The 13,348-nt window shown below is 56.5% G+C and overlaps 1 protein-coding gene across 1 annotated transcript in view; it reads right to left on the bottom strand.

The window, feature by feature from the left end:
• Window positions 1-10,190, bottom strand: part of HS1BP3 (HCLS1 binding protein 3) — a 30,412-nt gene extending 20,222 nt beyond the window's left edge. Inside the window, exons 1-4 of the mRNA XM_047069229.1 lie at window positions 10,159-10,190; window positions 9,972-10,010; window positions 5,288-5,453; window positions 1,365-1,572 (exon numbers count right to left, since the gene is read on the bottom strand). Coding sequence (XP_046925185.1) covers window positions 1,365-1,572; window positions 5,288-5,453; window positions 9,972-10,010; window positions 10,159-10,190 — 445 coding nt within the window. The remainder of the gene's footprint in view (window positions 1-1,364; window positions 1,573-5,287; window positions 5,454-9,971; window positions 10,011-10,158) is intronic.
• Window positions 10,191-13,348: the final 3,158 nt, after the last annotated feature.

The following is a 13,348-nucleotide window of genomic DNA, read 5'->3' as shown; positions in this document are numbered from 1 at the left end:
TCTCCCTCTCTCTCTACCCATCTCTTGCTCATGCTCTGTCTCTCTCTCTAAAAAACAACAAATAAACATTAAGAAAAATTTTTTTTTAAAAGGCATTTTTCAAGTATGGATTTATTTAAATATTGTAAAAATCTCATGCGAGAGATCCTGTTTGCACCTGCACTTTACAGATGAAGAAACTGAGGCACAGAAAGGCTAGGAAAGTCAGACCACCTTATCCTGCTTCTCCATAACAGAGGGGGCCAGGAGATCGGGAGTTCCCCCCAATTATGGATCAGCTGGAGTCCCCATCTCACAGTCAACACAGACCATTGGGAGGCAAACAGGTTGTGATCTCATAGCAAACAACCCGGGGCCCACAAGCCCATGTAGGGGGGATGGAAAAGGAGAGGAGAAACCTGCTCTGCAGCCTTACCCAGTCCCAGCCTTCTGTGCATTCCTTGGTTTTGCTTTTATTCCTCACCCCTTAAATTTTTTTTTTTTTTTTTGGGTGTATTTGCTATTTGTTAATTGTCTTCTGAAAACCTCCCATCTGTCTTGTGAAGCTTAGAGACCACGGTCATTAGGAAGAGTTAAACAGAATGGTCCAAAGAGGGGAGAAAGTCAGGGGGAGAGTCCAGCACCTCCTGATGGGACCTCTCCCCACCCAGGGGTGCACAGGCACTTCATCTGCCTTGGACGGCAAGCCTGGATGGCGCCCGGGTGTACCAAGTGGGAAGGAAAACGTCAGCCACCCTTGTACAGCACTTCCTGCACAGCAGGCTCTGTTCTACATGCTTCACACGTGTGAGCTCACTGGATTCTCTTGCCACCTGGCTGCCAGGCGTTGTCCCATCTGACAGCTAAGGAAACTCGAAGGGGAAGGAGGTGGCTGAGGACACACACTACAAGGGTTTGAAGTCCCTGCCACTGGGCCAGTGTGGGCTGAGCCTCCACCTGTAGCCATACCCAAAACACATCTGTGGGGGGCAAGCTGAGGGAGATGTCCCCAGGGACCAGGTCCCCAGGCCTGGCTGGCAGGAGGCAAAATGGGGTGCGTGTGTTGGGGGCGGAGTGGAGCTCTGGGGATGCCAGGAGGGGCATGGCGCCAGGGGCATGGGCCTCTGGTGGAGTCCGACTACAGAGAACACCCTGTATGAGCCCCATCGGGCACCCAGGCAGTCAGTCCTCAAAGACCAGGTGCCAGCCTCTCCCTGCCCACCACCACGGCCGGGCAGCGGGTAAGGCCCACCTGCCTCAACAGCCTGGCTGAAGCTTCCTGACTGCAGGCAGTAGCTGTGGACCCATACTGGCCCAGCCAGGGGAGTGAGGCCTAGTTCTGGAACAGGGGAGACCTCAGGGGTTTGGGACAGAGCCTCAGGTACCTAAGAATTCTAGCAGCTCTGGGCTTCCTGCCAACTCGGCGTCCTTTGAGACACAGCGCAGAATCTCATTGAACAGGACTCTCCTTTCCCGGATGTCAGACTCCCCAACGAACAGGACCTTCCTGGGGAGTGGGGGAAGGCTGGCCGCAGGGTAATGACTGCTCAGTTTCTGGTAGAACTCCTCGATCTCGCTGTACTTTTTGGAGACCTGGAATGAGAGGGGCATGTGGTTTCCTGAGTACTCTCCCCCTTGCCCCAACCAGACAGCCCAGAGGCCGGGCTGTTTGGAGAGGCTGTCCCCAGGACAGGTGCCTTGGGGCACCTCTGACCCTCCACCCATCATCCTTCCTCAGCTCCATTCTCAACACCCCTAATCAGTACTAGGCTCAATTATGAAAGTCTGAGTAGCCAGAGAGAAGATACAGCCATGGTGGATTCCAGGCACTGTCACAGGTCCAGGTAGAGACATTTGGCACAGGGACCCTGGCCCGGCCCACAGGTGACCAAGGAGGCCGGCTGCCTCCATTCTGGGCCTTCAGCCGACTAGTGGGGTGACCTCATGGTTTGGCCAGCTGTTAGGTCATCTTCCAACAACCACATGAGTCACCTTTTCTCAGCACAGATCTCTGGATCATATTCCCGCGTGCAAGCAGCAGCCTTCTAGCTGGAACCATCCCTACAGGGCTCCAGTGGAGAAGAGCCGGATATTACAAGGTTGTTTCTCAGCCCTGCTGTCAGCCAGAACCCCAATGCACACTGGGACCTCGGGGGAGCAGGTCGGCAGGTGGTCCCAGGCCACCAGAGTCACCCTGACACTCAGTTCCCAGCTGAGTTCACATTCTATGAGGCCACCTCTGCATGATCTCTGCCCCACAAGGCTCAGGCCCTGCACGGAGGGAGCAGCCGTGGCACAGTGGGTCGGAGGCATTGCCGCAGTCTGTGCAACCCAGCGTGGGTGCTCAAAGAGTCACCTGCTCTGACCACACACCCACCCACCAATCGCCCAGCATCCTCCCTTGTCTTGGACTCTGTATGCTGGGCCTGGCTCCCCAGCTCCTCTGACAGAGCACTGAGCATAAAAACAGAGATAGACCCACCTCTGCTCCCGGGCCAGGGCCAAACCTGCGGCACAGCACTGAATGCTGGTGTGGCTGAGGACGCTGGGGGTGTCTGGAGGTGCTGACATGAGACCTGGCGATCCCGGTGCACAGCTGTGTTGGAGCTCACGGCCCTGGCTAACTACACCTGTCACCAGAACCCCCAGCCTGTGAGGGTTTCACATGCCGGCAGGTGGCTGGAGCACTGGAGGAATTTAGTCCCCCAGCCCCCTTCTCCACCTTCCCCCCGCTAATGGGGAGTTCCCTGGGCCAGGCGGCTGCAGCCTGCAGTTGTCAACTGGATCTGGAGCTGGCTCCAGAGCTGGATCTGGCTCTGGAGCTGTCCTGAAAACAGCCCTCAAGGAAAAAAGTAAGAGGATCCTTTCAGGAAAGAGATGTAGGTTCTAACCCCTGGGTCCTGAGAACAGTGACTCGGCCCAATCAGGGAAGCTGTGACCCTGAGGATTGAGCGCCCTCTGCTGGCCTGACAGCCCCACGCGGGTCTGGCCCTTGGACCCAGCAGGAGTGGAATGGGGTCCTGGAAGCTTCAGGTTTCCTGAGCACTGATAGCGTGAGAGGCCAGGAAGTTTTAAGTCAGGGGTAACCTCCCCGCCCAACCAGGACCCACATTCATCAGTGTTCCAAAGCAAGGGCTTCTCAAGCAGCTTCCTGAACAGCTGGGAGAAGAGGCTCGGGGAGAGGCCATGGGTGCAGAGATGCGAGCTGCTGTTCACCTGGGGCCCCCACGGGCAGGGTGCACAGTACTGCTACCCTGAGCCTCTCCGGGGGAGGCATGTGTGCTCGTACCGCCAGCACACGTGGGCGCTGCTAAACAGCAAGCACACCCAGTGTCCCTTTTTGGGGGCTGTTTTACTTTCTGATGAGCAGTTAAATTCATGTTTTTATTGAGACATGTATCCTTTTCGGGAATAGAATGCAAAATGCTCCCCCCTCCTTTTTTTTAAGCTAAATCATGAAACTTCAGAGATTTCATGGGGGGTAAATGCATTCTCCTCCGCCCTCGCAGGTGGTTCAAAATGTGTGAGAAGTCCCTGCACGCATGGCCATCCATACACGCACTTAACACCCTTTGCAGTTCTCACTGGCCACAAAAGACTGGCACCGGGGTGATGCACGGGGGCGTAAAGATGTCTCCACCACGGCCTCGCACGTAAGGGTGGCCCTCTGTGCAGGACTCAGACCTGCCGGGATGCTCCTCCAGGGCTCCCCGGATGTTGCTTCTCTCTTATGCCCAAAGACACGCACCTCAGATATTCTCTTCTGCTCCCAGCCCTGAAAACGTGAGTGTGTTCGGCTCCATGGTGGGTCAAGTCAGATGATCAGGAGTTGCAAAACCCCAGCCAAGCAGAACCAGATCCAGCACCCGAGATTAGACCTGGATTCTCCCTAAACGTCATCGATTTAAGTGGGCGCCTGGCTGGCTCAGTCGGTTAAGCGTCCGACTCTTGGTTTCGGCTCAGGTCATGATCTCACGGTTTGTGAGTTTGAGCTCCGCAACGGGCTCTGCGTTGACAGTGCAGGGCCTGCTTGGGATTCTCTCTCCCTCCCTCTCTACCCCTTCCCTGTTCTTGCTCTCTCTCTCAAAATAAATAAATAAACTTTTAAAAAAAGGTCAATTTAAGGAGCAAATGAAAGACATCGTGCTCTTTTCGATGCTTCCCATGTGTTAAATATCCCGTAAAGACCGTGCCATACATTTTTCTCTCTTAGAAGGTGATGTCTCTTCTGATAGGTCACCAGAGCTAGGTAATTCATGGTTTTCCTTTCTGTCCTGGCTGCCAGGAGATTCAGAACTAAATATGTGCAAACCTGTAGCTGTTGATCCTGTCTGTACCACAGGACTCTGGCTCATTTTACCTTTAATTAAAAGCTCTCTCTTCCCTTAGCTCCTGCGACTCCACGATGCCCCCTTCTCTTCCCTTGGCCTCAGAGGCTCCTCCTTCTCCGTGACTGTCCCTGAGCTGCCTGTGTGTCTGGGGCTTCCTCCTAAACCCTTCCCTTTGCCCAGTCCCTCACTGCAGCCTCATGTGTCTGTGGGACACTTCAGACTCCACACATCCCCCTTAGACCCGCCCCTCCGCCGGTGCTCTACAGTTGGTGCAAACAGTCAGCCAGCAAATGATATGCATGTTACTTTGGAAATACTGTATTTTACGACTCTCTCCCTCCCTCTCCCACCAACTCCTGCTGGCCTGCCTCCAGCACTCCCCTGGGGCATCACTGGACTCGTGACTGGGCCCCCTGCCTCCTGCCCGGTTCCTTCCAATCCAACTCCACTCCCCACCAGATGGGCCAGCGAGTCACTCCCCTACTTCAAAGTCCTCCTTGGCTGCAAGACAAGTCAGGCTCCCTACACGCCCTCCGTGACCTGGATCCTGCCCGTCGTCACCCTCATCTTCTACTTCATCCTGGATGACACTGAACTGCGCACAGTTCCCCACACACAACACCCTGTGTCCAACCTCCGTGCCTTTGCTTACGCCCCGCCCTCTGCCTGGGATTCCCTTCTCCTGTATAGGTCTATGGGCTCGCTCCTCACCTCCAGAAATCCTCCAGAACATTTCCCAAGGGTGGGCCAGGTGCTGCTCCTCTGCACACCTACAGCCCCGTGCGCTCCTGTCATGGCCTGCACCTGTCTCTTTACCAGTCTGTCTCCCCTCCGACCATAAGCACCTGAATCGCTCTTGTGCCCTTACCACCCAGCACGCTCTGGCTAGAGAAGCGCCCGCTCCCTGATGCTGCTCACACCTGTGCACCTGGCCCCCGGGCCCCCTCAGGAGCACCCTGGCAGAGCCCTCAGCTCACCAAGAACTGGACGACATCCTCGGGCCTGTGCTTAGCCGACTTGAACGCAGCCAGCCGGGTTACCACCAGGATCTGGTACTCCACGTGGCCTGACATCATCTTGCCCCGCACCTCCTGGTGCTGGGGCACGGTCAGGTCGAGGCCTGTGTGGACATTCTGAACTCGCCTGCCAAAGGGAAAGAAGGCAAAGGAAGCTCAGGTTCAAGTCAGCAGGCTTCTCGAGTGAAATGCAGACAGGACCTCGCGGTGGCCCTGCAGGCCTGGGGTACGAGGTTCCTCTGCTGGCTGTCCTCAGCGGTCACTGCCCCACCACACACCGCGTCTCACGGGGCCTGGCTGGTGAGCCCCAGGCCTGGGCCCTGCCCTTGGGCTGCTCCCGGACAAGGGGCTGTCCCCAGCAGGAAAACGAGTGGGAGCAGAGGAGATGCAGCTCGTGGAAAATCACCAGTGGGAAGTGTGTTAACACACTCAGTTCATGTGCCCCTGAAGGATGGAGGGGATGCACGCGGGGGCAGTATTCCCACCAAGGAAAGTGCCTGGCTATCTGCACACAGTGCAAGAATGACTACTGCCAGGAACTTGGGCAGAGACACATCACTTCAGCTACCTGGGGGGAGGTGGGGGGCAACCTGGCTACTACAGAACCTGTCTAGCAGGGGGAGGTTGGAGAGGGCGCTGAGTGCAGGGCACAAGGCACTGAGAAGACCGCTGTACAAGGTTGTGAGAGGGTGCTTGGCCAAACATCTTGCAGAATCTGTAAACGCTACACAAACATACTGAATTGTATGGGGGGCCAACAAGTCACGAGACATTTTCTCTGAAGTGAGAAAAAACGGTAAGGATGTCCTCATCCTCCGTAAGGGTCTGATGCAGACCCATGCAGGCAAATACACATCATGCAAACACCTACGACAGGACCCCTCCTCATCAACGTTGAGACCTATTATGTGCTGGGCAGGACTTCCAGAACACGAGCAAAGGGATGCTCTGAGGAGGGCGCTTCTGGGCTAACACTGTACCAGGGCAAGGCCCTCTCCCTCTCTGCCTAATGTCCGAAAGAGAGTCAAAGACACTCTCCCCCAGGACTCCTTCCACCTCCATGCTAGCACACGACACTGTCACCATGGTAATGCCGTCTGTCACCCACCAGAGAGGACAAGTGCATATGAAGAGCATACATGCACTGACCACACACCCCTGCACACACACATTTTCATGTGACACAAGGCACACAGTAATGAGCGCAAATCAATTAGGAAGGCCCAGGCGAGCCCAAACGTAACCCTGTGAGATGGAAAACACACCTAACATATCAACCTTTTTCCCTTTGCCAGTAATCACACGAGTGCGCTTGGCCTGATGCTGAGTAGAGGCCGTGCTGTTCCCGGCTTTGAACACGGTGTCCACGGTGCTCCAGTTACTAGCGCGGGAGCGCAGAGCGGACTAAACATGAGCCTGGGGGCAGCCCGCACTGCTGCAGGCTCTGCAGGCTCTAAGGACCTTACCTAAGTCACTCCCGCTCTGGCAGCTCTACAAAGGGACACAACCATTTCCCCGGGAGGGAACCAGGCACGATAAAGGGAGTCGGCTGCCCAGGTCTCAGCAGGTCAGAGGGGTGTCCTCCCAGGCAGTTGCCCCAGAGCCCAGTGGAGGGCGGCAGGAATTGGGATCATTATGCTACAGAGCATAGGTGGGAGTGCAGAGGAGGGGGGCCTCTTGGCGGAGGAAAGAAGGCGTGAAGGAACCCTGGCCTCTCTGCTGAGAGGCACCTTCTATCGCCAGCGGGGCTCACTCTCTCCCTCTTAGTACCGCACACCTCCCAGTTCTTTGACCACATCGGGACTTGTAGTCCACGGTCCCACTGCCTTCCACTGATGCTCCTGTTCCTGTCACACCTCCTCAGCTGGGAGGTCCTGGTGAAGCACGGTTTCTGGCCTCCGTTCCCCTGCCCCATCCCGAAGTCTCCAGTTCTCTGCCTCCTTTGTCCTGGTGCCCAGCAGCTGCACGGGACTGGGATAAACACACAGAGGTGCCGCCTGGTCCCACCTGAAATTCACCGCCACAACCTGCAAGCCACAGCCTAGGCCTGGCACCCCTCCCTTGGTCTAGACTTAGGCTTCTCAAAGTGTGGTTCCTGCCACATTGGTGTCACCTGGAAAATTAGGCCACTGAATCAGAAACCCCGGTGGGAGGGGGATACCAATAATCTTCGTGTTGACAACTCCTCCGGGTAACTCTGATGCCCTGAGCCTGACTCACTCCCTCTCCCACCCACCCTAGACGGCAGGCAAACTTTTGCCATAAAGGGCCAGGTAGTAAACATTTTAGGCTTTGCAGGACATATGGTCTCTGTCACAACTACTCAACTCTGTCATGTGGCGTGACAGCAGCAGCCAGACAATACATAAACTTTATTACAAAGGCAAGAGGTGGGCATGATTTGGCTCACGGGTACAGTCTGCCCACCTATGCTTTAGACCAAGCTTTTCAAACCACAAGTGCATCTAAGTCGCCTGGGGAAGCTGCCAGTATGCACATCAGGTCTGGGGTGGGACCCGAGAGTCTGCGTTTCCAGCCAGCTCCCAGGTGATGCTGATGCTTCTCAGCTGCTCCTGAGACCCGCTGAGCAGCAAGATATGGCGTCTAAGCCGCCTCTCTCAACAAACCCCCAGTAAACCCCCAGTACCTGTTCTCGCCTGACACCCCTGCTTCTTGGTTCACTGAGAAGGGCAGCAATCGCAGAAATCCCCAAGCCTCCCCCTCACAACTGGCCTGCGTCCCACTGGGGACAAACTGGCCGGCTCCTACCTGAGGCCATCACCTACTCAAGACAGGCTCATGTAAGTCTTCCCCCTCCCCCTGCCTTCTCCTTCTCCCTCCCCCTCCTCCGGCTCTCTCTCCCCTGAGCACACTGTCCCCTTGCTCTCAAGCCCACAGTGCCTTACCGCCTCACCCAACACTCCCCCAGGCCCACTCCACTCCAGCCATGCTGGCCTGCTCGCTAGTGCCCAAGCACCCTCTGCCCCAGGACGTTGGCTCTGCTGTCCTCTCTGCTTGGTACAGTCTTGCTCAAGATAGCATCATGGCTCTCTCCCTCACAGAGCTTGTCAGGATCTGCCCAACTGCCACTCTATCAGAACAACACTCCTGGACAAAATGGCACACCAATAAACCAGCACTCACTGCTCCTCTTTTCCCCCTACCGTTTTATTTTCCTTCATACCATTTATCATCCCTGACACATCATCCATTTACCTCCTGTCCAGCTGTCCCCACTAAAGCTCCATGAGATGGGCTTCATTTGGGTGACTGACTGCTGTACCCTAGAATCTGAACCAGTACTTGGCAAAGAGTAGCTATGCAATAAGTAGCTGGTGGGTGAATGCAGGTGCTAACCCTAGCGGTGGCGGGCTGCGCTGGAGAGCTGAGTTGGGGCCCAACCGTGAAGAGCCTGCCTGATGGCTGGTCTCAAGCCTTTGGAATTACCCTGTGGACAGTCCCTCGGGTTTGCCAGCACCTGCCACCAGGACGGAGTGAGTACTACCCGACTGGCCGTCATCACCAGCACGTGAGACCATGAGCAAGCCCCGTCCGGGCTGGGGCAGGGAGGGAAGCCACCTACCTACCCCCTTCCCAAGCACCCAGCACCAAAGTCACACTCCATCTGCGTGTGGCTGAGCGGGCGTCCGTTGCTGGCCCTACTCATACCTGCCAATCTCAAACCTCCTTTTTGCAGAAAATAAAGCAGGCTCAGGGACAGGTGACTTATGTAGGACCAGGTAAACCTCTGCTGCCAACGAAGACACAACCTGTCACTTCACTGCATCATGCAGAGGACACCAAGCAGGTTCTGGCATCAGGGTTTGCTTACAGAATTACATTTTCTAGACCTCAAGCCACAGGGAAGTTCAGGTTACAGCGGGGAAAAATAACAGCTGGGCTAGGCAATACATTCATTTAGGCAATAAACTGTCGTCTTCGAGCAAGATTTTGTGTAGGGGGAACAAGAGCGGTGTATCAGTGAGTCAGTCACTCTGCGGAAGAGTAAAAGCGTGTGCACCCCAGGCTTTCCAGGATCCACCTTGCCCTGGGTCCTCCCGGTCTGGGTCAGGGTGGGCCCACACTGCACCTTCTGCCTCTGGGGCCTTTGCCGTCACTTGCTCTTCTCCCGAGCTACCTCGTGAGCAGCTGCCACCTCGTCTCTCCCCTCCACCTGGTTCACTCCTACTCTCCCTGCGGGACGGGACGCGCACTCCGGAGCAGTCTGGGTTCAGCCCTTGCGCCGTGTTCCTATGGCAACCTGCACCTACTCCCCACACCATCGCTCCCCGTCCCGGCTTGGTCCCGCTTCGCACCGCCCCCCCCCCCCCCCACCCGCCACCCGCCGCAGGTCCGTGTTCATTCCGTCTCCCCTGCAGGGCCGGCCTTTTCTAATTCACCCGCATCCCCAGGGCCGCGCACCGGGCCCGGCACAGAGTGAGCACTGAAAGGAGGTATAAACTAGATTTTCAGGCGAAAAAGAAAATGAACGCACGTCGGCAGAGAAGGGCAGAGGAGACCCCCTCTCTGCCCGCCTGCGGGACTAGCCAATCCCGGCCTTCCACTGGGTCTTGGGCCAGTTCGTCACCCTTTCAAGGGCCTCAGTTTTCCCCATCTGTAAAACGGGGATACTCAATGCGCCCACCGCTCCTGCAGGACGGTGGGGCGGTCCACCCCAGAGAACCTGCAGGGCCGCAGGGAAGGCCGGGCCGCGGGCCCACGGGGTCGGCCGCCTCCGCCTGCTCCTCCAACTGGGCGCATCGGGCTCGTTCGCGCGCACCCGGAGTCCACGCTGCCCGAGACGCGGCGCCGCGCACGGGGGTCTGGCTCACCTGGAGGTGACGAGCACCGCCGGGGACTGCATGACCGCGGCGGTTCCAGGCGGGGCGCACGGTCACGGGACCAGCTGGCGCCGGCGTCGCCGCGTCCCCGCCCCGCGCGCTCGGCCCGCCCCGGCTCCGGCCCCGGCCCCGGCCCGCCCCCTGGTGGCCACCAAACTCGGCCTGCGGCCGCCGAGAATTTCCAGCCTTTCTGGAACTTTGGGTGCTGACTGAGCACTGACCGCGGGAGGCCTGGGTCCACCTGGGCTACGCCCCCTGTCCCCCCCCCCCCGCCGTGCCCCCCACACCCCCCGCACCCCGTGCCCGAACCAGTATCCTGAGCCAACCCAGTGGCCAGAAGGCACGCAAGGAAAAACAGAGGAGGCCTGTCGGTAACCCCAAGGCACCCGTTTCACCCTTAGGAGTGCCCAGTGTCCCGGTTCAGAAGGTAAATAACCTGGCTCCTCTGCCTTGGGGAGAGTGTTGGGAAACAACGCAACCAGTGGTCATGGCCCCGGGACCATGGCTCAGAGGGTCAAATGAGGTAACTTTACAACCCAGTGAACAAGATCAGTTAGACCCATTTGTGGGGCGTTATCTGAAGAAGCAGCAGCCACTCCGAGGCCTTCCAGGGCCTTCTCAACAAGAGCTTCTCAAAGCTCTTTCCTGTCCCCTGCTAAAGAGGTGTTGTTCTGACCTAGTCCCACTCCATGGAAGACTTGGTGAGACCCCTGCAAATAGGCTCTGGACTATCACACAGGGGGATGAGGCCCAGCCCAGCTCAGCACAGCAAGGATGAAGCGGGGGTGCCAAGGGTCTGCGTGAGGGTCAGGGATGGAAAATTACTGGAGGAGACAGCAAGGGTAGGGGGTTTCTTGCTAAACGGGGATTCTTGCAGAAGGCAGGCCAAGGCCTAAGACAATCAAAGGTGGAGGTGGAGAACTTGATCAGATATGGAGGTGATCAGATATCCCAGGTGGGGGCATTGTGTGTCAACTGACTTAACAGGATTCTTGCTAAGACTGGCCATCCATCCCCCAAACTGAAGGGGGAGAGTGGGGTCAAGGGCAAGGCTGATTGGAAAAGAACGATCCGAGGAGCCTAAAGTTTGGTCAAGGAGCCAGTCATTGTCACCCTAAAGTTTTCCCCTCGTAGAGCTGTTAAAACTCTCCCTCCCTTCTGTGTGCAGACCCCCCTCTCCAGGTACCCTCCCTTCCTAATGACACCCCCCTCCCACAATGCTTCCCACCCTCTGGGAAGAGGAGAGGAGGCTTCTGTTTGACTGCATTTTCCCAAAGAACCAGCTTCCCTTCCCCACCCCCACCATCCAGTACTCCTATCAACAAGTTCTGTAGACAGCTGTAAAGCTCTTAGGTCAGGGTGGGCAGATAGTGACATTAGTCAATGTGTTTTGTGCTGCTCTAATGGTGAGAAACGAAAAAAACAGGATACTGCTTGGTTTCTGCCAGCAGTCAGAATCCATCACAAACCTACTCTCTGCTTTCTCTCATGGCCTTTTCATGCATTCATTCATTTACCCTTCCTTCCTTCTTCCTCCCTCCTTCCTTCCTCCCTCCCTTTCTCCCTCTCCCTCTCTCTTTTTCTTTCTCTCTTGCTCTCTTTTCCTTCCTTCCTTCCTCCCTTTCTCCCTCTCCCTTTTTCTTTCTTTCTCTCTTTTTCCTTCCTTCCCCTTACTTCTTTCTTCTTCCCTCCTTCCTTCCTCCTTTTCTCCCTCTTCCTTCCTTCCTTCCTTCCTTTTTCTTCCCTCCTTCCTTCCTCCCTCACTTTCTCCCTCTCTTTTTCTTTCTCTCTCGCTCTTTTCCTTCCTTCCCCTTCCTTCCTTCTTCTTCCCTCCTTCCTTCTTCCCTCCCTTTCTCCCTCTCTCTTTTTCTTTCTCTCTTGCTCTCTTTTCCTTCCTTCCTTCCTTCCTCCCTCCCTCCCTCCCTTTCTCCCTCTCCCTTTTTCTTTCTCTCTTTTTCCTTCCTTCCCCTTCCTTCTTTCTTCTTCCCTCCTTCCTTCCTCCTTTTCTCCCCCTTCCTTCCTTCCTTCCTTCCTTCCTTCCTTCCTTCCTTCCTTCCTTCCTTTTTCTTCCTCCCTCCTTCCCTCTCTCTTTTCCTTTCTTTCTCTCTCTCTCTCTCCCTCCTTCCCTTTCTTCTCTTCTCTTCTCTCTCTCTCTCTCTCTCTCTCTCTCTCTCTCCTGAGCTGGGCCTCCATTCTGGGCCCTGTGGAGGCTCAAGCTGCTCAGTGGACAGGATGCTCAGCCCTGCGGGGGGGCAGGGTGCAGCCCCTGATGTTGGGGTCATGGATAGGAAGCTGCTGGAGCCGCCTGGGGCTGAGCCTGCATTAAGCCTGTGGAGAAGACAGCCCAGGAGGATCTCGGGTAGCACTTACTTCCCAAGCACAGGTGGGGGTTGTGCCCCCCCCCCCCGTTGTCACTGCAGCTGGCAGCTTGCCAGTCACCAATGCCTTGCAGCGAGTGAAACTCAGCCCTGGCCCAGGGTTCCTAAATGCACACCACCAGGGACGTGGCGCTCGTGGTGCCTGCCAAGAATATGACTGGTCCCCCACGATAGAGCGACCCCGTCCCTGAGAGCAATCCCATTTTCTGTCTCTGTGGGTCCTGCTCACCCCTATGTAGCTCCAGTGGATAATTGTATACAATGCACGGAATGTGGGATCTAAATCTGATATTTTCTGCTTCCTGCCCGACTCAAGGAGCCCCCTCCATGGCTGAAGCTGCAGTAATGCAAACCACATTGCAGAGGATCTTATAATTTCCCTTTGCACTGCCCTGGGGGAATGCTCCAGGCGTCAGTCTCCCCTCCCCGCCGTTCCCCAACCCCAGGGCCCCAGGGGCAGTGCAGTTCACAGCTCACAGGGAGTCAGATCTGAGCTCTGGCCGCACCATGCACGGACCTTGTTCCCGGTGGGGCAGGTCCTCTGGGGGTCTGACTTGACTCTGTCCTCTGGGGATCTGACTTGGCTCTGTCCTCTAAAGCAATGCTATAGCACTCTAGGGGTCTAGGCGTCCCAAGTGGAGCAAGGCTACCACTGCCCTGGTTATTCAGCAAGCACTCCCAGGCACAGCTCTGGGCCTGTGACCCTGCCAGGATGCAAGAGACACAGGCTTCCTTGGTGGGACTCACACATCACTCAGGAACACTTGGAAAGCTCAACATGATGCAGGCCCAAGATACACAGG

The sequence above is a fragment of the Lynx rufus genome, unplaced genomic scaffold (genome assembly GCF_022079265.1).
Source record: "Lynx rufus isolate CCGP_SWC_20201006 ecotype Redwood Valley unplaced genomic scaffold, mLynRuf1.p SCAF_8, whole genome shotgun sequence".
NCBI classification, from domain to species: Eukaryota; Metazoa; Chordata; class Mammalia; order Carnivora; family Felidae; genus Lynx; species Lynx rufus.
The sequence above is the reverse complement of the archived record's forward strand: the minus strand, read 5'-3'. Positions and strand labels throughout refer to the sequence as shown.